The sequence below is a fragment of the Macaca thibetana genome, chromosome 13 (assembly GCF_024542745.1).
Source record: "Macaca thibetana thibetana isolate TM-01 chromosome 13, ASM2454274v1, whole genome shotgun sequence".
Lineage (NCBI taxonomy): Eukaryota > Metazoa > Chordata > Mammalia > Primates > Cercopithecidae > Macaca > Macaca thibetana.
Window position 1 is genome coordinate 20,438,297 of NC_065590.1, and position 24,017 is coordinate 20,462,313.

The 24,017-nt window shown below is 47.5% G+C and overlaps 1 protein-coding gene across 4 annotated transcripts in view; it reads left to right on the forward strand.

Moving 5' to 3' along the window:
* REEP1 (receptor accessory protein 1) overlaps positions 1–24,017 on the forward strand; it is a 122,729-nt gene that overhangs the window by 83,681 nt on the left and 15,031 nt on the right. For all 4 annotated transcript variants that reach the window (XM_050753111.1, XM_050753112.1, XM_050753113.1 and 1 more), the window contains exons 5-6: positions 1,996–2,109; positions 20,286–20,463. In XM_050753111.1, the coding sequence (XP_050609068.1) occupies positions 1,996–2,109; positions 20,286–20,463 (292 nt within the window). The remainder of the gene's footprint in view (positions 1–1,995; positions 2,110–20,285; positions 20,464–24,017) is intronic.

Sequence of the window (24,017 nt, forward strand, 5' to 3'; positions counted from 1 at the left end):
TCATAATACCCATGGTGATGTTCCCTTACTGCTAGATATTTAGATTGTCTCTACTTTTTCCTGATATAGATAGTTCTGCAGTGAGCACTACTATTCCTGGTGTTTAGTTGGTTCCTTTGATTGTCTTAGAATTAATTCCCAAGAGCAGGATGACTGAGTCAAATGATTCCAACATTGTATCATTGGTTAACCATATTACTTACTAAACTGATTGTGTAGTGGGGCTTCTTAAAATAGGAGCATCATAGGTGGCTTGATTAGATTAATGTCTGTTGTTTCTGAAAGTTGAATTCTTTGAACTAGAAAGCAGAAGGCTTTGGGAAATATGTCAGTTGGATGAGCAGGCTACTGTAGAAGTTTCTGAAAATCTCTTTAAGAACTAGGACAGCAGCACTTCCTGTCTCAGAAGGGTGGATTTTGAGGAATGGATCCCTGTCTTGACCTGGTTATCAAATCTCTACTCGTCCTACTTCCCTTTCCCCAAATGCTGGGCTTCCCCTGAAGCTGCCAGTGTAACTTGCATTCAAGTGAAGGTGACTGACTCTTAAGAGTTGCCAAGAATCACTTCCAAAGGGGTGGTGGTGGGGGCCAGGGGGGTCACAGTTAGAGGGCCTGCTGCTGTGACTTCCTGGGGAAGGCTTCCACAGGGAATCCAGCAGGAGGTTGCTGACCTACTTGTACACCTCAAAGCAATGGAAATACACTAATGCGCAGAACTTGACTGAGGCCAAATGTCATTGTCTTACTGAACTCTGAATTTTTTTTTTTTTTTTTTTTTGAGACAGAGTCTCGCTCTGTTGCCCAGGCTGGAGTGCAGTGGCATAATCTTGGCCCACTGCAACCTCCACCTCCTGGGTTCCAGCAATTCTTCTGCCTAAGCCTCCCAGGTAGCTGGGACTATAGGCGCCCACCACCATGCCCAGCTCATTTTGTATTTTTAGTAGAGATGGGGTTTCACCGTGTTGGCCAGGCTGGTCTCAAACTCCTGACCTCAGGTGATACGCCCACCTTGGCCTTCCAAACTGCTGGGGTTACAGGTGTGAGCCACCACGCCTGGCCAACAAACAGCCATTTTCTTAAAACAGTGACAACAACAAAACACCCCCAAACAAACAAAAAGAATAAACCAAAGTTAATACAAACTTGAACTAAACCAATATTGTACTTGGCTTTGATCCCTGAAGAAGACCTCAATCCTGTTTTCTATCTCACCTTTACCTTGTTGCATGACACTGGATGACTTCTAATTTCTGATTTTATTTGAATACGGGTAAAACTATCTCCCTTATCCAGTAATAGTCATTTCTTTCAGCTTTGTAATCCCTCCCATCGATATACAAATGGGGTGATATTTGATTGTAGAATTAAATAACTATAGAATAACAGAATTTTAGAACTGCACGGGCTCAACCCTGTCAAGACAAGGAAGATGACTTGGTTATCATTTATTGAAACCAACCACTGTGTTAGATGTTTCACTGGAATTACCTCATTTAATCCTCACCATGCTCCGCGAATTGGGTATTGTCATTTTCCTTGTTTTTCAGAAGACTAAAACTGTGTGGAGAGAGGCTAAGTGCTTGCCAAGGTCTGACAGTCAGTTGGCGGCAGGTCTGAGGCTACAAGCTCAGTTCTGGGCATTCTCTCCACCCTGGGTGATTTCAGTGTCTGGTGAGTGGCTGTGTGTAGAATGGCAGGCAGGGCCGTCCACATCCAGAACTTCCTAGAGCCCCCTGGAAGGTTAGAGGGCCTTAGAAACAATCTCAGGGCATTGCTGGATCCATAAGTTGCAGTGTTTTCAGAGTTCCCTTTTCTACTCTCCTGTATCTCTGCTCTCCCCTCTGCGCGCACACCCTCAAAGTGCCTACAGCTTTTCAGGCCCAGCAAGAACAAGGATTGGGCAAGCTGCCAAGCCCAATGCTCAGAGGAAAGGAAAGAGAACAGAGAGGTATTTGAACCTTCCAACTCAGTGTGCCTCTGTTTTTCCTTTGACAGGAAATCGATGATTGTCTGGTCCAAGCAAAAGACCGAAGTTACGATGCCCTTGTGCACTTCGGGAAGCGGGGCTTGAACGTGGCCGCCACAGCGGCTGTGATGGCTGCTTCCAAGGTACTGTGCTGGAAGTACCACAACTACACGAGTCTCAGTCCCTCTAGTTTGCCCTGCTCATCACCTGTGCAACCACACAGAATAGGGCTAAGGACCAATCAGTGGTTTTCATCTTTTGGGGGTCCTTTTGAAAATCTGATGGAAAAAAAATGCTGAATCTTGCCCCAGAAAATTCTCACCCCCCCTCCACACACACATGCCCACACACTTGCAATATCAAGAGGTTCCCAGAGCCCCTGAAGCTCATCTGTGGGTCCCAGGTTAAGAATTTCTAACTTATCCAACCCCACTGGAAACAATAAAATAATAGAATTTCTAACTTACTTGGCATTTAGGCCTGGGAGAAACAGAAGAGGGCAGGGGAGAGAGGGAGAGAGTGCTCCTCTGCAGTTTCCTAGGGTGCACTGGGAGAGTCTCCTCAATGCAGTGGACAGGTGGAGAGACTACCTGAACAAGTGGGTGGACTCACTCACACTCATGTGGCCCAGCAGATCCAGGGGAAGGAACCCAGGTCCCAGAATAAGTTGAGTGGTCCAGACATGGAGGTCAGTAACATTCCAAGCCATAACAACTGAGGCAGAGGAGGTTTAAAATAAACACCAGTCTGTGGGACGTTGCGGTGTGAGCATTGCTTCTTCCTCTATTCTCTCCACCCCTTTTCAAAACTGTGTTTCTTGCTAGTATCTTCTCACATCACCCTCCTGTTGTTGTCGTCAATTTCTCATTATTTACGTAGACCCTAAGAGTTAAATTGGTCAGATATTTCCTCTCGTGTGAAATCAGCAGATCATCCTAGTGTTCCCCAGTGACAAGCCCTTCCCCAAAAACCATATGTGGAGTAGGGACCTACATTCAGCTGGTGGTGGAGGCAAAGGCAGTTATGCTGATGTTTGGAAAGACACAGTGGTTGGGAGGTGAGTTGTATTAGCATAAGGAAGTTAGTCCCTTGTGGTGATGTGAGGGTTTTGGGAAAGGAGGCGAAGGGGCTGTAAAAGGTTTGCAAGAAGATGATTAGTACAGATCTTGGTGCTTTATGAGCTTTGTGCAGATGGCAGGATGGAGGGTGCTGAGAGCCAGTTTCAAAAGACTGAGCTGGGTTTTCCTTGCCCTGAACCAAAGAGAAGCACATTAGGATCATTTCTGGAAGAGACTCAGCACACTGGCTGGGTGGTTGCTTGAAAAGTACCTTTCAGAAAGCCAAGGAGTTCTGCAGACAAAGCCTGGGCAAGAGGGAAGAGGAACCAAAAATGAATGACTCCCCTTTCAGACAAGACCAGCTCCGTCTATAACAGAATTGTAAGCAAGGCATCTCGCCACTCCATATGGCAGATCTCGGGGTTGGGGGTCTAGAGGGTCCAGGGGTCCCTGCCCCCTTGACTATAATAGCTGCTGGCAAAATGAGGGATCCCAATGAGTATTTTTGGAAGGGAAATTCTGCTTTGATTTCCCAAGATCAATCAGGATTTATGAACAGCAATAAATTCCAAGAACCTTCTATTTGAGATGCAACCATTTTATGCTTTAATCTTTAAGTTGAAACAAAAGAGAACTCAGAATTGCTAAATTCTGAATTCATCAGGCCCACCTGGCAACATAAAGCTACAGAAACCCTGTCTCAGCCTCTCTCCACCCCATCTGTTCTGCCTCTGAAGCCTAAGGAAAATTGGCTGCTGCTGCTCTTTCCTCCGTTCGTTCATGGAGTATGAACATGCTATATCTGTCAGGGTGGTTCAGTGTGGGTCACCTGGCGGCACAGCTGCGTACGTGTAGATTTCATTCTGACAATAACTTCCGCGGGCCATCCTTTTCTGGGTCTGCCTCAAGATGGAGCCTCCAGAGTCTTCCTGTCATCCTGGCCAGTCACTGCCTGTCCCCTGACCACCCGGGAAGCCCATAAGCCCAAGTCTTCTCCACCCAGGCACCTTATAGCAGCTAAAACCTAAAAGAAGTGCCAGACAGTCTGAAAGTTGCCTCAGGAAATAACTGCTCATTAGTTCTTTCCAGCTGGACTAATGTAGTGAGGGACATCTGCTTTCTGTTGAATTTGGTTTCAGATGAGAAAATTTTTTGCCTTGTGGGGCTTTGCTTTTTCTCTCTAAATATAAATATCTGGAGAGAGAAAACACATATTCTCTTCTAAAAATAATGCCTTCTATTTTTGAACCAGATGTGTACTTAAAAAAAAAATAAAAGAAGAAGTAAAATCCAAAAATCCAATCTAGCTGAGGTGTACATCAGTGGTTTCCATAGCAACAGTGGATCACTTCAGGCCTTAGTCAAAGGATGATGACTCACCAGTGGGTCCAAATCTGGCTTGCATGCCCAAGCCACCTGGAGAGCTTTGCTTTTTGTTTTTTTTTAAATAGATTCTCAGATGTGCTGAATCAGAATCTCAGGCAGTGGGCCCATGAATCTCTATTTTTAACAAGTTCCCCAGATGATTTTTAAACAACCAGCTCTGTACAAGTCACTGCCTGAGGCCCCATGCAGAACCATAGGGGGCACAGGTGATTAGGGTTAAAGCAGTTAACTTCTGTAACATTCCTGGAATGCAGATTCACCTCCTTAGAAGCCTTAACCTTGAGGAAAGCAGTGGCGTGTGTGGGAACTGGCGGGGGCAGGGGTGAGGGGAGGCTGGTGTTTATTTCTCCAAAACTTACTGCCAATTGAGAAATACTATGATGGGACTACAAATTCTCCCACTTTTTGTTTTTTTCTTTTTTTGAGATGTAGTCTCACTCTGTCACCTAGGCTGGAGTGCAGTGGTGCAATCTCAACTCACTGCAACCTCCGCCTCCCGGGTTCAAGCAATTCTCCCTGCCTCAGCCTCCCAAGTAGCTGGGATTACAGGCAACTGCCACCATGCCTGTCTAATTTTTGCATTTTTAGTAGAAACTGGGTCTCACCATGTTGGCCAGGCTAGTCTCAAACTCCTGACCTCAGGTTACCCACCCGCCTTGGCCTCCCAAAGTGCTGGAATTACAGGTATCCCACCTCTTTGGTAGTGCTCCCAAGAGCCTAGCACCATGCCTTGCACCTGGCTGAGCCCTTATCAACCTTGTTGATTGCCCAAGGGGAATAATTAGAGCAACTGCCTGAAAAAAAGACACCCTGCAAAGTCACCCATGGCTGGGGTGACTATATATTGTTCACACCCGGACACATCTGAGAATGTAAAGGATGCTTATAATAATTACTCTGAAGCAACAGGTCTAAACTAGGCCTGTTTGGCCAGACGTGGTGGCTCACACCTGTAATCCCAGCACTTTGGGAGGCCGAGGTGGGAGGACTGCTTGAGCTCAGGAGTTAGAGACCAGCCTGGGTAACATAGTGAGACCCTGTCTCTACAAAAAATTAAAAATTAGCCAGGCATGGTGGCATATGCCTGTAGTCCCAGCTACCTAGGAGGCAGAGGCAGGAGGATCATTGCTTGAGCCCAGGAGGTAGAGACCGCAGTGAGCCATGATCATGCCACTGCACTCTAGCCTAGGTGACAGAGCAAGACCTTGTCTCAATAAATAAATACATATATAAAATTAAATAAATAAATAAATAAATAAACTAGACCCGTCCCAAGGAAACCAGGATTTATGATCAGGTGACTCCTGGCTTCATTTAAAATTTCTTGGACCTGTCTGTCTGCTCCTCCCATGAAACACCCTCAACTTACACATCAGTTCTCACTCTCAGTATCTACTGCATTTGGTGAAAGGGATGCAAGAGAGAGTGTTGCATGTTGAGAAGACCCTTCCTTAGGATCATTCCTGGAAGAGACTCCGCACACTGGGCTGGAATTACAGGCTAGGAAACAGATTAGTTCTGACAGATTAAATGGAGGCTGGGATAGAATGATGGGATGAAAGAGTAATTCCTCCTTCCGTCTTCTTTTTTCCATACTTCAGTGACTTCCTAGGAGTAAACTATGGAGCTTAAACTGAAGAATGAAAAATCTTTTGACTACACTTTTAGTTAATCCTTTCAAAAATAATGTTGAGCCCTGTGTCCTTTCTCTAATAAAAAATTAATGTTTGCAGGAGTGTTTTTTGTATCACCATGAAGTGTGAAAAAAATTTGTAAACCACATTATTATATAAATAGAAGTCCTGGCCAGGCACAGTGGCTCATTCCTATAATCCCAGCACTTTGAGAGGTGAAGGCAGGCAGATTACTTGAAGCCAGGAGTTCAAGACTAGCCTGGGCAACATGATGAAACCCCATCTCTACTAAAAATACAAAATTAGCCGGGCATGGTGGCGGGCACCTGTAATCCCAGCTACTCGGGAGGCTGAAGCAGGAGAATCGCTTGAACCCAGGAGGCAGAGGTTGTGGTGAGCCAAGATCACGCCTCTGCACTCCAGTCTGGGCAACAAGAGTGAAACTCTGTCTCAAAAAAAAAAAAAAAAAAAAAAAAGTAAAGTAAAAGAAAAAGAAACCATAGTGAGACGAACCACTGAACAAAAGTTTTAAAACCATGGGGTCTCCAGGCTACCTTACTTCCCTTGCAGTTTGAACCACATACTAGGTTTTTTCTGCCTGCTGAATTCTCAGACATGGTAAAACAACATTAGTTTTTTGCTTGTCTCGTAACTCGAAAAATAATGTTTTAGTTCCCCCTGGAAATCTCGTCTCCAGAACATTTCCAGTAGTACCAATACTATTACTATAGTCCACCTATTGAAGAAAGCTGCTCTAAGTAAAACCAGCATTCTGCAAATTAGGGATTCTTCTCTTGCAGTTTGTTTTCAGAGTTGTGTTTGTGTGTATACGGTTCCATCCTCCACCATCCCCAAATCTGGTATTGTAAGCTTCTTGAGATGAGGGGCCCTGGCTTCTTTTCCTTCGCTTCTTGCTTAGAAAATAAACAAAAACCGAACAATGCTTTGTTGTTTAGTGCTTTGCACTCATAGCTATTCATTAAACCTTGTTGATTGATTTGAAGTATGTACCTTTTTGATTCCTCCAAACCTGCCCTGTCTAATATGGGAGCCGCTTGTCACATGTAGCTGTTTAAATTTAAATTAATTAAATTGAGTATAGCGGCTGGGCACGACGACTCATGCCTGTAATCCCAGCACTTTGGGAGGCCAAAGCAGGTGGATCACGAGGTCAGGAGATCGAGACCATCCTGGCTAACATGGTGAAACCCCGTCTCTACTAAAAATACAAAAAATTAGTGGGGCATGGTGGCGGGTGCCTATAGTCCCAGCTACTCAGGAGGCTGAGGCAGGAGAATGGCGTGAACCAGGGAGGCGGAGCTTGCAGTGAGCCGAGATCGCGCCACCGCACTCCAGCCTGGGCGACAGAGTCAGACTCTGTCTAAAAAAAAAAACATTGAGTATATGTTGGGGACCAACCTCAACACCACCCGTAGGGTACCTGAAGTCTGGTGGCGACAAAGGAATGAGAAGAGACAGGTTAAGAGTTCATAAAGGTGGGAGCCAGGGGGCCAGTTGCAAAATGGAGGCTGCAAAAGGCCCAGAGTTCTGATCTCCACACTATTTATTGAGTACAATCACTTAGATCTAAGAAGCAGATATTCAGGGCGAAACAGTGAAAAGGAGTCAGTACATCATAGGCATAATCTATAGCAATAGCGGTTTAAATGAATCTCCTTTGTGCTCAAACAGCATATCTTTAACTTATCAGAGAGTAGCTAGTGGGAGCGGGCTTAACTAGGAGTCTGCACATCTGTCCACATTCCAGTGTTTCAAAGGAATGTCTTTTTCCTTGAACACAGTGTTTACAGATAAGAGAGCAGGTCTCGCTCTGAGCATGGGAACATAATGGCAATTAGGAGGCTTTCCTCCTCAGAGGCCTCTTGTGGCTTTCCACAACTTATTGTCCCATATTTTTATGGCCAGTTTATACAGGCACCCCACAAGCCCTTTTCCCAACAGTATACCTAAAATTGAATTCCTCAGTCGTACTAGCCCCCCACCCCCCCCGTTTTTTTTTGTTTTTGTTTTTGTTTTTTTTGAGACGGCATCTCACTCTGTTGCCCAGGCTGGAGTGGAGTGGCATGATCTCAGCTCACTGCACCCTCTGCCTCCCAGGTTCAAGCAGTTCTCCCTGCCTCAGCCTCCAGAGTGGCTGGGATTACAGGTGCCTGCCCCCATGCCTGGCTAATTTTTGTATTTTTTAGTAGAGACGGGGTTTCTCCATGTTGGCCAGGCTTGTCTTGAGCCCCTGACCTCAGGTGATCTGTCGGCCTCAGCCTCCCAAAGTGCTGGGATAACAGGCATGAGCCACCGTACCTGGCTGTACTAGCCCCATTTCAAGTCCTCATTCGCCAGTATGACTGATAGCACATTTCCATCACTGAAGAAAGTTATTTTGGACAGCACTGCCCCAAGCCCTCTGTTAACCCTCCAGGGTTCTCCTTTGCCTCTTTTTCACCCCTTTGCCCATAGTTGCTCTGGCTTCAACAGGACACCCACCCCTCCTTACCTACTCAGCTCCTTGAGGCCTCTGTATATAAGGTTCACCAGGAAAATAGAGAACTGGAAACAGCCTATAGCAGCACCCATGCTGTAGCTCTTATTTCTTCTTCCTTTTCACTGGTCTGGCCCTGCTTTCACACCATGACCTCTGCTTTCCTGACTTGCCCTCTAAAACTCAGGCACTTGGCCCGCAATTATAGTCAGCGGCCAACAGGGGATAGCCAAGCCTTGGTTATAGCCCTTAGCATCTGAACAGCCAGGAACAATCCACTGAGAGTTAAATTACTTTGTTTTTCCACTTAAAAAAAGAAAATTCCCACTCACTTTCTCCTTAAAAAGAAAAAGAAGCTCCACAAAACAGTTCAGCACAATAGAAAAGAAAAAAAAAAAACCCTCTCCCACATATCCTTATCTTTTATCCATCAGTGCTCTATCTAAATGTCTAGCTTGAATAAAACACTGCCTTTAAATCACCATGAAACTTTATTTTTGGAATCAAAAGCTCATTTGAGGAAGTTCATAAGCCCAGTGATTTGGGGTTTCTCACCTGACTGGAGTCAGTTGCCTTGCCTTTGTTTGCTTTCTAGCAAAAAAATTACCTGTTTACAATTAGTCAGAGGGCAGGCATTGATTTTCTTTTTATAAAACTTCCCTGTCTCAGCTCATACTTAGGAGATATTTCCAAGGACGGAGAAGAGATGACTGCTGTCCCCTACCCAGATCCATATGTTTCACCTCTCTGGCTTTAGTCTCTACCATATGTTGGATCAAAGAGGGTAAGGATTCCAGAAAGCCCGTGTTTGTCTCTTCATCCCTCAGAGAAGCATTTCCTGGCCACTGTGCTAGCTCACATCAAGTTAGCCTTCTTTCTTCGTTTTTTAGCCAAGTACTATGTGACATGAAATTAATATTTAGAATTCACCACGGCAACCATTTTTAAACACCAAGATTATCTAAACTGTTACGGACAAACTGCTGAAAAAGTTTGGAAGTATTCCCTACCCATCCAGTCTCCCAAAAATTAGTCAACTCATACCCAAGTTTCACTTTCAAAAAGTGTCAAAGCAGAACCAAGCAAGACTTTTTATCAGTGTGCTGGATTCCTGTTCTCCTAGTGTTTCTACCTGGAATGTTACCTCACCTCACACTGCTCCATGAATAGTGAAGTGGATTCAAATGAATGAAACACCCACATCACACTCAGCTGAGGAGGAAGGGCCAGGAATTCACATGGAGTTGGTGGTCCGACATTACTTACCTGCTCTGTTTTGTGGCTACCTGTGGAGACTGTGCAGCCTGATGCCTCAAGGGTCCAAGAGGAAAGAGGGAAGCCTGCCTGCCTGACCTCACAGGGCCCGGTGGAACCTAGAGGTCTGAGGAAACTAAGGATCATGCGTGAGCAGGAAGGGCTGTCTCTTGGCTGTGGTGACATGGCACTTCCTCGTTCTTCTCTCTGATTCCCCTCTCCTGTTTGCCTCCTCCCTCCTTTCTTCACTCCTCAGTGTTAGATGAATTTCTCTGGGCCCCACCTTTCTCTCCTCTCTCTCCCAGCACCATCTCATCCTGTCCCTCACCTTCAACTGTCACCTGATGCACCTGGTTCCCAGATGGGCTTCTCTGCCCAGGGCTCAATCCAAGTGTTCCTGGTTCTCTGCTGAACATCTCCCTTGTTTCTTTCGTACTTTAGTCGACAGTTCTATAACTCCAAATCTGCCCTTCCACGTGTCCCACCATTCTGATGATAATGAAATCACCATCCTGTCAGGCACCCAAGCTCCAAATCTCTGTCACCTTTGGTGCCCCACTTTCCCCCCACTTACTCTTCAAGTCCTAACCATTGGACATCCCTTCTCTGCTTTTGGGCCTTCCTCCACACCCTTCCTTCTAGCTTGGACTGTTGCAGTAGCTACCCAAATGGTCGACTGCTCCTCTCCCTACTGTTTAAGGCCTGTGCAGTCTGACCCTGATCCTAGCCTTCCAGTCTTGTCTCTCCTTACTTCTCTGGCTCTTGTGATACTGCATTCATAGCACTGCCTTCTGTACTGTTCTGGAAATAGCAACTCTGAGTGCTACTTCCAGAATTTTCTCTTTCTTGCTTCTGCTCATGTTGGTGTTTCATCTGCCTCTGTTTCTACCTCTTTGAAATCCTCCCCACCCTTCCAGGTTAATGCCATCTCCTCCATGAAGCCTCCTCTGATCCCAGGTAGAACTGGCCTCTCACTCCTGGGTCCTCTGCACCACTGTCGTCATTTATATTTGTGTCTTACCTGCATCTCCATAGGTGCTCGTTAAATGTTAAAGGAATGAAAGACTGTTGTACATATTTTTAGCTGCCATGACCAACAGAGCAGTACTTAGCATTGATGATATCCCAAGTTGGGCTTTGGAGATAAGCAGGCCAGGTTTAAAAGTCTCAGCTCCCTACTTACTGCTGCACCTCTGTGAACCTCGCTTCTTCACCTGCAAACAGGGATGATCATAGTACCTGCCACAGGAGTTATGAGGCAGTGTAAAGACTTCACGGGATGCAGAGCTCATAATGTTTAATAAAGGTTGCCTGTTATTTGCTCATATGTCATATGAGCTCATATGTTATTTGCTCAATTTGATCTCAGGCTGATTATGATCTTCTCTTTCTTCACTGTTGAACAGAATAAAAAAAAGACGTCGGGCCCTGGCGTTGGGACGTTATTTACAAGCCAGGCTCTTCTGCACAGGAGGCTGACTTTCCTGCCTTATCCTGGTCCACCTCGCATGTGCTCTGTCTTCCTGCGCAAGTCACACTCCCCTGAACTCAGGGTTCCCCACTGTTATGGGCCTGACTTTTCATAGGGGTGCTTCTTCCTCCTCTTCCACCCTGAGGTGTGTGGGCCCCTGAGGGGCAGCTTATGACACATGAGCACCTGTCACCCGCCAAGAGAGGAGGAAGGTCAAATGTGGGCTGCTGGAGCAGCTGGAACACTCACTTCAGGGAGGAAACCAAGTAGGAGGTTGAGTGACTTGCCCAAGGCCATGCAGCTGTTCGTTGTTGAGCCGTGATCAGCACCAGGGTCTCTAGTTCCTCCAGTGCCCTTGCATCACTCCAAGCACCCCCCACCCCAACACACACACCCTAAACTGACACTTCCTGGCCATTTTGTGCTTGGATTACACTACCAGGTCCTGGTGGCTGAGTACCTGAGAGGTGATTGTCCCTCACTGAGGATTTTAGAGTCTCTCACACCCCAGGTACTGCTCTTCTGATGATTGATCAGCTCTCTGTTGGCCTTGCGGCAAGGCTGGGGAACACTTAATGCAGGCTGAAAGAATGAGGATCACAAGTACGTGTCACCATAAGTCACAGTTTCTGTAAAGTTCGATCACGTGCCATAGCATGGGCATGTTTGCACACCAGTATAATTAGAGCTCACTTTGCACCGGCAGCTGGGCAGATTTGTCCTGTGGGTTCCCCCTTCCCACGCTTAGTCCTTCCTCCCTTCTCATTATCCCTTTCCAGCAGGGCCTTTGCCTCTGAAGGAGGAAGCATGGATGAAGCAAAGCTTCCAGCTGAGACTTCCACGGGCAAGGCCAGGGGCAGCAGCTGTGTGTAGAGGGTCTCTCCTGGTGGCCCTGACTCCCCATCACCGGGCAAGGGCCTGGCTCAGATGGCCGGGCTTGGTCTGGCTATAGAGACCCGACTCACCGGAGCACAGTCATTGGTCAGCACAGGCCTGTCTCACCTCCCGGGCTCCCGCTCCTCACCTCCCATCCAGCCTGCTCCAAACCAGAAGCACCAAGCCCACCTCCTTCACCATTTAATGCTTGTTCTTGCATGCTGTCTCTCCTTAAGGGCACTTCCCAGAGAGGAGACTAGAAAATACAGTCTGTATTCCAGACAACCACATGCCTGCTGCAAAGTGAGAGAAAAGGGGAGAACAGGTACTGGGGGCAAGTTCTTGGTGTGTGCCACATGGCATATCTAGGATGTTCTCATCATTCTAACATCCTGCCTCCTTCACGCTGCTCACCTCTCAGAAACCTTCAGTGGAGTGCCCAGTTTATTGTCAAAAACCAAGTGTAGGCAGCTGAAGCCCAGTTCTCCCAGGCTGGTCTCCTTTTACTCACTAGCACCAAAACCTCTTCTCCCCCGGTGAATTCACCCACCGTTTCCCAGATGTACCTTGGGTTTTCATCCACTCTCACGCCCTGGCCCAAAGCACTTCCCCGCCAGCACGCACCTTCCCCCACCTGCTTCAGAGGATGCAGCCCTCACCTCACTCCTCTCTCGGGTTTCACCCCTTGTATGACAGGATGAGGCCTCTGCGCATGCTCAGCCACGGTGAAGGTGCTGTCCCTGCCCTGGACTCTTCCACGTTTGGTCATCTTTGTCACTTGTGCCCTTGTATACACTTTTGTGTCTTGATGCCCCAGCTAGACTGTGAGCTCCATGGGAGCAGGGACCGTACCATCCTTATCTTTGTTCCTCTGCAGTGCTTCACACAGAGCTTTGTGAACACTCCAGTAGCGTCTGTTGCGAGTGAGTGAATAAACGGGTGAGCGAGCGAGGGAGTGATGGGAGGAAAGAGGTGAGGACATGGCTCCCTTCAACCCCGTTTTGTTGTCTTGGTGCCCATGGCTTTTTTCTCCTTTTCCCCTTTATCAGGTGGCTCGACTCTTTCATTTTATCTTCTCTTTGGACCTGAGAGAAGGGCAGGTAACCCTGTTGAGAGGTGTGACTAACTCCAAACTGATCCAGTCGGGCAGCGAGGCCAGGCCGCCGGCTCTGCTCACCAGCACGTGGTCTGGATCAGAGGCAGGTGTCCCCGCTGCCTCAGCACCTGCGTGTGCGTGTGTGTTAATCCATGTGGGGCACACGGAGCTGGGCCCCGCTTCATCGTCTTTCCAGAGACTCTTATGGTGTGAATTTGGTAGCATCTAACATGTGATTAACTTACTTGGGTTTTTTTTTTTTCTTTGTTTAATGCCTGGAGAATGGATTGAATTTGATGATGGATGCTATTGCAGTAGAAGTTATCCTTCTCTGTTTGGTTTGTTAATCCCGTTTCATGTCACAAACAAGGGCCTGGTCCTCATGCAGCATGTCATTGGGAGCCTGCTTGGCTTGGATGTGGTGCATGTATGGCTGTGGAGGCTCACTCCATCAGTGAGGCGGGCACCCCATGGGGTTTGGAAGGAAGTACTAACTCCTTCTGAATTACCGGTGAGAAATGCGGTTGTGCTGGTGGCTTTGTTATCAATTTCCTGACTCACTAAAACCCTTTGTCTTTATTGTTGTCCTCAGTAGCAGGCATTAGATATTGCGTCAAGTGAGATGGGCTAAACTTTGTGCTTTGCTGGAGCCTTCCCTTGTGACTTGGTGTGTCCCTCTGGAAAAGAGGACCTCATTAAGGGCTCAAAACTCATTCAGTTTCTGGAGATACTGTAAACTCCTTCTTAGTTCTGTATTGCTGTTATTGCTGTTTTCATTACTCCTATGTCCTTTTTTTTTTTTTTTTTCTTTTTTGGTCTAGATGACATTGGTCTGCATCGTGCACACTGTATATTCACAAAATGAGGTCCTCAGGGTGACCTTGAGTGAGTGCTGTGGGTGTTAATGAAAATTAAATTGTACTGATTTTTTAAAGGTAATGCATGTTCTTGGTGCAGAATTCTAAAAGGACAAAAGAGAGTGTCCAGTGAAGAGTAAGTCTTACTCTTACCCCTGCCTTCCACTGGCATGGCTGTTTACAAAGAAACCACGTAGTCTTTCTGCAGGCATTTCCGCTATTCGGAAACATCCCTGGCCATGAACAAGGTATAAGTGGACCCCCATCTCCTTAGCACACAAAACTGCAAAGACCTCACTTGGGGGTGGATTGAAGTGGCCACTGTCAGTGGTGATAAATACTAACACATACTCCTTCTTTTTCTACCTGGTCTCCATCTTTACCTACCCAAGTCCTCCACCCACCCAAGTTCAAGTGCAGTCTCCTCTGGTACGCCTTGCTTCTCCAATGTGTGCCCTCTGCCCTGTGCACCCACAGCCCTCTGACACTGCTTATACACTCCTCACAGACACATCTCAAGGCTTGTTCAGCAGGAGGCTCTTTCAGGTCTGGGACCCTGGCTGACGCATCAGGCTGAGGTGGGGATCTTCCACTGTCACGCTTCACCCAGGCGGTAGGCAGCTCCATAAATGATCATACGTTCATTCATGCAACTCCTTAACCCCTAATGTGTATCAAGTAGAGTGGCAGGTGCCAAGGCTGCAATAGTGAATAAAACAGACAACAGCAATACTTAAATATCATTGTGTGGCATACAAGAGAGAAGTACAGCTCAAAAGCTGCAGTGACAGCATATTACAGGGAACTGGGATGAGTAGAGAAAGCTGCTCTGAGAAGTGCAATCGTGTTTCATTGAATCTAAAATGCTGTGGTTTCTGAGACACATCATTATCTTATGTTCCACTAAGAAGGAGAATATTGCCAATTAAATTAGGACACAATGTTTTTTCACTTAGAATGTTTATTTGTTTATTTATTTTTTATTATTACTATTTTTGAGATGGAGTTTTGCTCTTGTTGCCCAGGCTGGAGTGCAATGGCATGATCTTGGCTCACCACAACCTCCGCTTCCCGGGTTCAAGCGATTCTCCTGCCTCAGCCTCCTGAGTAGCTGGGATTACAGGCATGCACCACCATGCCTGGCTAATTTTGTATTTTTAGTAGAGATGGAGTTTCTCCGTGTTGGTCAGGTTGGTCTCAAACTCCCGACCTCAGGTGATCCACTCGCCTCAGCCTTCCAAAGTGCTGCGATTACAGGCATGAGCCACTGTGCCCAGCCAGAATGTTTATTTCATCTTATTAAAAAGACTTTTAGACATCTTTTTTTTGTCACTTTTATAAATACACTAAAAGGAACATAGCTGGGCATGGTGGCTCATGCCTGTAATTCCAGCACTTTGGGAGGCCGAGGTGAGTGGATCACCTGAGGTCAGGAGTTCGAGACCAGCCTGGCCAACATGGTGAAACCCCGTCTCTACTAAAATTACAAAAATTAGCTGGGCATGGTGATGGGTGCCTGTAATCCCAGCTACTTGGGAGGCTGAGACAGGAGAATCGTTTGAACCTGGGAGGCAGAGGTTGCAGTGAGCCGAAATGGTGCCATTGCACTCCAGCCTGGCTGACAAGAGCGAAACTCCATCTAAAAAAAAAAAAAAAGAAAGAAAGAAAGAAAGAGAAAGAAAGAAAGAAAAAAAAAGAAAAAAGAAAGAAAGAAAGAAAGAAAGAAAGAAAGAAAGAAAGAAAGAAAGAAAGAAAGAAAGAGAAAGAAAGAAAGAAAGAAAAAGGAACACATTAGCACAATAAGTGGTTAAGATCTCTCTAACCTCACTTTTTCACTTTCGGAGTCTCCTGAATCACTTTTCAACTCAGTGTGTCAGTATCCACTTATGACCATGCCATATCATTCTCTGTTCCTTCCAGTGTGTTGGGTGATGTCGAACTTTTGTTTCTGGGATTTTCATTCATGCCAGTTTTGATGCTGCCACTTTCTTGATCATACCAGAAAGTGTCAGTGAGATATGTGTTAGACAACTGAGATTCATATTCCTTTCTCAAGCAGTTCTTAAATGGTTTGTTAAACACTCAGGGGCTTCAGTTGTCCAGTTATGCCAGAGAGAATAACAACCAAGTATATCTATGTGTAGGCATTGACAGTGATGTCAGGGCAGCAGCAATTGTAAGATCGACCCCAATTTCAGAGACAAAAAATATGTCTTGAAATTGATAAAAATCATTTTCAAGAAGTCTAGGAGTAGGTGGGTGCTATCATTATTATTCTGGTGACTTAGTGATGTCTTTTTAAATTTTAAAAATAGAGACGGAGTCTACCTATGTTGCCCAGGCTGGTCTTGAACTCCTGGGCTCCAGCGATTCTCCCGCCTTATCCTCCAAAGTGCTGGGACTGCAGGCATGCGCCACCAGATGGGCCTTCTCAGAGCTTTTAGTATGATAATGTGGCTCATGGAATTATGTGGAATATGGTATTAACGCTTTCCAAATTTAGAGAATCCAAATTTATTTCCCCAAAGTAGGGAACCCAATTTTGTAGAATACCAATGAACAACTTGTGGTTCTTCCCAGAAGACAATGGTCTAGAATAACAAAGATTCTACAGAGCACAGCTGAACTGACAGTATGGAATGGGGTTTGTGGAAAGTGAATAGGAATGAGATTTTGTGTAGAGACTGAGAAGGGCTGAAAGGTTTACAAATGAGAGAGGCATATTTTTTTTTTTTTTTTTTTTTTTTTGACATGAAGATTTTGCTCTTGTTGCCCAGGCTGGAGTGCAATGGCGCGATCTTGGCTCACTGCGACCTCCGCCTCCCGGGTTCAAGAGATTCTCCTGCCTCAGCCTCCCGAGTAGCTGGGATTACAGGCGTGCACCACCACACCTGGCTAATTTTGTATTTTTAGTAGAGACAGGGTTTCACCATGTTGGTCAGGCTGGTCTTAAACTCCTGACCTAAAGTGATCCATCCACCTTGGCCTCCCAAAGTGCTGGGATTACAGGCGTGAGCCACTGCACCCAGTCAGTCATATTGATTTTAACCATCTCAGAGTGTTTAGATGGGCAAGGACTAATTTGTTTTCAAGAGTCTTGTATCTATGCCACTATAATTTCCTCTGACACAGGCCTAGGTTGATACTGAGCTATTATTATCTCCCTCTCTTTCCTAACCTCTGCCACTGCCAGTGTGATATTGGAGCTAGACTGGCTGGCTTCTGGGAGTGGAATGGAGCACTTTGCTAAAATGAAGGTGTACGATGCCTGCTGTTGCTTTCTCTCACATATGTTGCCGAGCGACAATGAGCGAGAACTGGCAAACTATTGAGGGAATTCGTCCCTGGCCGTTTATTTGGGCTTGGGGTCCCAAATAAACGAAGCTCAGGAAGTGACCTTTTCCACCTCTGCTTTCAATAGCAACCTTTGTGTCTTAGGCAGCTTTCACTAGCTTTCAATAGCAACCTTTGTGTCTTAGGCAGCTTTCACTAGCTTTCAATAGCAACCTTTGTGTCTTAGGCAGTAGCTGCAGCATCAACATCATTATCATCATAGTTGACATTATTGAAGACTAAATATGCAATGGGCTATGTGATGGGTATCTTAAGGATGTAATCTCATTGAATCCACACCAGCAGCTGGCCATTTGGATGCTCTTCCGCAAATGAAGGTCTTGAGGCGGTGAGAGGTTAAGATCACTCAGCTGTTGAATGATAGGGCTGGAATTTGAATCCAGGCCTGACTCAGGAACTACTGTTCTCAATCTTCACTTTCTGTAGCTTCTGTTAGGGCACTTCTGTGTTGTATCTGTATATTTGTCATTTTACACTTTCTCAGAAATCAAACTGTACTTTTGGTGTTTCATGTTAACACCTAGCACCATGTTCTTGCCCATAGAAAGTTCTTGGTAATTGTTGAACAAGTAAAGTAAATGAAGAAATGAGAGGATGAATGATTGAGTCAGTGAATAGTTGGCTTGAACACTAACCTGAGTTACTGACTTATAATTGGCAGAATATTTTCTCACTCATTTCAGAGTCAAGTTTGGTTCCTTAGTCATCAAATTTCTTCTAAATTCTAGATGCCGCCTAGAATGTTTCTGAGTAAAATAATCATGGATCATTGGCTGTTATATTTGAAGGGGTTATATAATGGGTGTCTGGCTGGTCCAGCCTACGTTGGCAAAGACCACCCAGCTGTTCCTGCCAAGGACGTGAGGCCTTGGACCCTTGCCCACCATCACTCTAGAGCAGTGTCTGAGGCAACCAGGGTGATGTCTGTCTTTTTTCATGTAATAGCCTCCAAATACTTCTTGGCCTGGATTTACAATTCTAATTGTATTTATTTGATTATTTAAATAGTTTTCTTTGTGCTATTGTTGTTGGTTTCCTGGCGACATGGTTTTTATATCTTTGGTAGGTTGGGAACAGATCTGGTTCGTATTTTAGTGCATCTTGGTTTTAGTCTGACACTTCTTTCTTTCTTTTTATTTCTTTGAGACAGGGCCTCACTCTGTTGCCCAGACTAGAGTGCAGTGGTATGATCCCAGCACACTGTAGGCTCTACCTCTTGGGCTCAGGCAGTCCTCCCACCTCAGTGTCCCGAGTAGCTGGAACTACAGACATATACCACCATGCCCAGCTAGTTTTTAAAATTTTTTTGTAGATACATGGTCTCACTACGTTGCCCAGGCTGGTCTCGAACTCCTGGACTCAAGCAATCCTCCTGCCTCAGCCTCCCAAAGTACTGGGATTACAGGCATGAGCCATCAGGCCTGGTCTCTTCTGGCATTTCTTTTAAACCTGCATGCAAGCCCCTTTTGTTTCCCTCTCCCCTTTAATGAACTCATTTTGCGTTTGCTCCTTGATCCCATCTGGATCTTTCACTTCAGCGAATTGCTGTGCTTTGTTGGTTCATTTTCATTATTTTTTACATTAAGTAAAATGAAAAAATCTTCCAAACCCTTCTCTCACCCCTGAAAACCTCTTACTCAACTGTTTTGGCCCTTGCTTGTTTCATCATTCCTACCAACAGCCCTCTTGTCAGCGGCTTGAATTGATTTTGTGCTGATCCGTTGGTTCTGTTATGTCTGTTGTGCAGTATTGTCCCCAAGTCCCCCGGATCTCTGGGAGCACTCTTTCCTTCATTATCCAAGTGGCATAGAATACCTCTCCCATGCCACTGTCGTGCCATGCACCCGAGGGAAGCCTGCATACCCTCCAGGCTTTCTTCTTTCTGAAGATGTCTGAGTTCATTCATTTGCCTGGTAGTTACTTGCCTGTCACTTCTTGCTCCAAATTTCCCCAGACTCCTCCCACTTTCAGGTTTCTGTAGCCTCTCTCTGCAGCCCCTGAGGCACACTTAAAGCAATGCCACCATCCCTTCACTGTGATCATTTTCACTCTGACACATTCTCTCATCCAGACAGTGAGGAGCTGCTCTTTCCTAAGTAAAATGCATTGATCTTGCTTTCTAAACAAAAGAACAATTCCCCTCCGAGACTAATTCTCTGTCTCCCTCAGAACATGAAATGGTTACAGTCAGCAGGGGTTTTTTAAATCATTTTTTTCCTTCCTGATTCATTACCTTTTGGGTATTTTATGAGGCTGAAATGCACCAGCAGAAGTAAATGTGCCTTGCAGACAGTGATATGCTATACAAATAAAAGAAATTTCCGTTGTCAAACATTTAGAAAAATATTGTCTGTATTTTGTGTCCTTTGAAAATAGTAAGAGCTAAGCACATTGAATATTAGGTTTTGATTGCCTGACCAGATTCTCATGTACTGAGAAAAACGTAGATACATGTGGATTTTTATTTATGCAAAGCAAGAGAAGCAGCAGGTGGCCTGGAGGGAGTAGGAGCTGCAGGCAGTAGTCACGCGCTTGGCCCTGGGTCTGTCTGAGGCTCCTGATCAGGATCATCATCGTATCATCGTGGGAGTGTCTGAGGGTAGGGAGGGAGCCTGGAGCCAAAGGAGCAATTGCTGAGCCCCAGAGGAGGCCCTGGAAAATTCCGGGATTTGACCCTCTCTGTGTTTCCAGCAGCTGTGTCTGGGCACCTGCGCCTCAGAGTTGATCCAGGTCTTGATTTCCGCCTTGCTGACCATCAGAGCTCCCTCTTGGCCTTTGTCGAGTCTGACCTGTGGAGCAGGACCTCTGACGTGTGCCCTTCCTGTGTTGTATCCAGGGACAGGGTGCCTTATCAGAGAGACTGCGGAGCTTCAGCATGCAGGACCTCACCACCATCAGGGGAGACGGCGCCCCTGCTCCCTCGGGCCCCCCACCACCGGGGCCTGGGCGGGCCAGCGGCAAACACGGCCAGCCTAAGATGTCCAGGAGTGCTTCTGAGAGCGCTAGCAGCTCAGGTAGGTGTTACTTTACTTCCCCTCTTTCCCACTCCTTGGGCCTCGCTTTCCTTAAGAGAGGCCCAGTCCACAGTGTGGCATGCAGCCTGGCCCTGGCCCCGTGGACCTGCCACCAACAGAGGTGTCCATCAGATCATGCCAGGTCAGCCAAGGGGCGGAGCACCCCTCAGGCCAGGCCAGGAAACCGGCCTGGTGACTCTGGTCAGGGACAGGGCTAGGTCACCTGCACCAGAGGGTCCCCCTTTCTCCATATGATTGTCTGGGGAACTGGGGATAGTTGGGGGATAGTGTCTAGGCAAAGCCTGGAGGCAGCAGGCACAACTGGACCCGGGCCCCAGGAGCCTTCTGTGTTGTCTTCTCAGACTCCGGGGAGGCGTACCTGTTGACACCTGAATGTTGTCTTCTCACCCGGGCTTACTGCTCTCACGGGCCCTCTTCCCTGCCTGAATATTGCCTGTCCTCTCTCTCATTCTGCTGTCTCCTTCTCATCTCTGACCTCTCATGTACCTCACACCATCCCCAGCCTCTGCATACCAAGGGCCATGCTAGCTCTGAGTTCTCGTTCCTGTGGTGACCGGGACCTTACAGTAACCACACCTCTGCCTCCAATGTCTGACTCTGGTGTCACACGCCCATCGTGGGATTGCCGGTATTGGGACTGACCTGGGGACCACGTTAAACATGCAAAGTCCTGGGCCCACCCACAGAGGCTTCACTAGGTCTGGGGTGAGACCCAGAAGTGTGATTTCATTGAGATGCAGCCACGTTTGGGAACCCCCTGGCATCGGATCCACCAGCGTGGGTTTCAGGCTCACGGAGGGTAGGGGCACAGGCTAGGGACACACAGTTTCCCAGGCTGCTCCTTGGGAGGATACCAGGGGCCTCGGCTCTCAGGGGCTGAGCACAGCAGCTGCTCAGGACTGATGGTGGGAGCATGCGGGACGGTTCTGGATCACCTCTTCTGCCTCCCTGTGGTGAGAGGGGTGGGAATCTATGTCCACAACGTATGTCTGGTGGCTGCCTGGCCCTTAAATCTACAAATAGAGATGCCTGGCCACCTGTGACTGACCATGTGCTATAAGGTGCAGCCTGCAGGGGACACCTTGGCCATAAGCCCCATGTCCTGACAGACCCCATCTGATGCTCGGGGGTCTTAGCCATCGACCGGAAGGCATGAGGCCTGTGGCTGCCTGGGAATGGCAACTCATGCTCAGAGCCAAGTGCAGCTCGGGGCTCTGTCCATTTCCTCCCTCTCAGCAGTGTCCCCTTGGTCCTTCGCAGGTCTTAAGACTGTGGCTTTTCTGTTGGGACATGTTTTAACCCTGTCACTGCTGGAAGCAGGACAGGGTTGGGGAGGGGGAGTCTCGGCTGTGGGGGTGATGGCCACCTCAGGGAGGGGTTCCCCGCTGAGGGACCCCCCCGCCCTGCCGCAGGAATGGAATCCCAAAAGGCCAGGCAGGAAATGACCTCAGGGATCTTTCAGTTAAATCCAATGATTTTACCGGTGAAGAGACAGAGGTCCAGGGAAGGGGACTGTGCAGGGTCACCCACGCTGGGCTGCAGTAGAGTGTGGCCTCCTGACTCTGGGGCCAGTGCCCTTGGTCACTCACTCATCAACCATCCAGGCTTTGTCAAGCATCTACAGCTTCTGATCTGCTGGACACTGCCCCAGAAATAGGGATACAAAACAGAGTTAGGTCTCATCTCCACACTGCATCAGCTCATCGTCTACCAAGCCTCAGATGAAAGCTGCCCCTTAGATGGAAAAGGGACCTCAATTCAGTGAAACCCAGAGGGCAGAGAGCAAGAACCAGTGGGATACAGTTCCAAGGGGGTAGCCACTTGCTTGCTGCATGACCCAGGCAAGCTGTTTACCCTCTCTGCACCCCAGATTTCTTATCTATACAAGAAATGACACCCCTTTGTAGGGGTACTGTGAGGCTTCAAGTGAAACAAACCATGTAAAAGTGTTTATGGTCATGCCTGGCACCAGTGCATAGTAGCTGTTATCACTGTTCTTTTTTGTAATTTGTTTCGCCTGAGAAGGCACATTGTCATTCTGAGTGTCCAGGAGCAAAATGGGCCATCTTGGGAGGTAGTGAGATCCCTGACATTGGAAGTACACAAGCCAAAGCTGGATGGTCAGGTTCAAGGGAGGGATTCCTGATTTGGCTAGGAAGCGGGCCTAGGTGGCCCTGGCGTCCCTTTGCCTCTAAGAGTCTGTGTTGCCATTTTAGAGGTGAGCCCAGTGGAGGAAGCAGGCTCAGAGAGGTTGTGCAGTGGGCTGAGGCCCCCAGGCCCAGAATCCAGGCCTCCTGCCTAGACCTCCCCTGGTGAATTATTCCGGGCAGCCACAGAACTGGGAATGCAAGAAGCTGTCAGGGTCTGCAGGGAGATGGGAGTGTCTTCTGGGCTTGGAGCATCTTCCCAGCCCAGCACCAGGTAGAAAAACGTTTGAGATGACTGCTTTGGCACTGGCTCTGCCACTCTCCATGACCAGAGGGGATGACGTCCCCTGCCATTCCCCAGGGAGGCAGTGGGGAGTGTTCCGGCTGTCCTGGGCTGAGAGGACCAGCTGTGCTGCATCACGCCGCAGCCCTCCTCACTGCTGGCCCACTTGGCCTCAGCACCTATGACCACAGGGGGCAAAAAGGAAAGGTGCAACCCAGCAGGGAGGCCAGGAACAGTGTGGTGCTCTTTCCAGCTGTTCTGGAGCCTAAAATAAAAGCCATCTCAAAAAGGAAGACAGGAGCCAGGCGCAGTGGTTCACGCCTGTAATCCCAGCACTTTGGGAGGCTGAGGCGGGTGGATCACTAGAGGTCGGGAGTTCAAGACCAGCCTTACCAACATGTAGAAACCCCGTCTCCACTAAAAATACAAAATTAGCCAGGCGTGGTGGCACATGCCTGTAATCCCAGCTATTCATGGAGTAGCTGAGGCAGGAGAATTGCTTGAACCCAGGATGCAGAGGTTGCAGTGAGCTGAGATTGCGCCATTGCACTCCAGTCTGGGCAACAAGAGCAAAACTCCGTCTCAAAAAAAAAAAAGGAAGACAGGTGAAAGATGGCCTGGGGCCTGGATATGGGGCAGAATTGCCTAGATCAGAGGCTCTTGGGCTATCATACCCTCAAGTAAGGTCAACGTGCCTTGGAGGAAGTCTGGCAGAGGAAGCCCATTTATACTGGGCTGGTGTAGCCTTCCCAACTCAGCCCCCAGTGTGGGCCTCAGATGCCAGGCCACATCAGGTAGCAGAAAGGGCCCCAGAAGAGGGGAAGACACTAGACTTCATCCTGGCTGGGTGATGCCGGGCCTGTGCAGACACAGCAAAGGCAGCACAGCAAGGCACGCTTGTTCCTGCTGAGCTTCAATTCAGCCTCAGAACCTCTCTCAGAACAACCCAGGCAGAAGCTACCATAGGATTTGACCTTGGCACAGAGGACAGACCTGATTCCCTTAGGCTTTCTTCTTTGTAAAACAAAATGCCCAATAATCTCTATTCAGCCTATGTCTTAGGGTTGTGAGGAGAGGAAACCAGAGAATTTGCAAACCCTGGA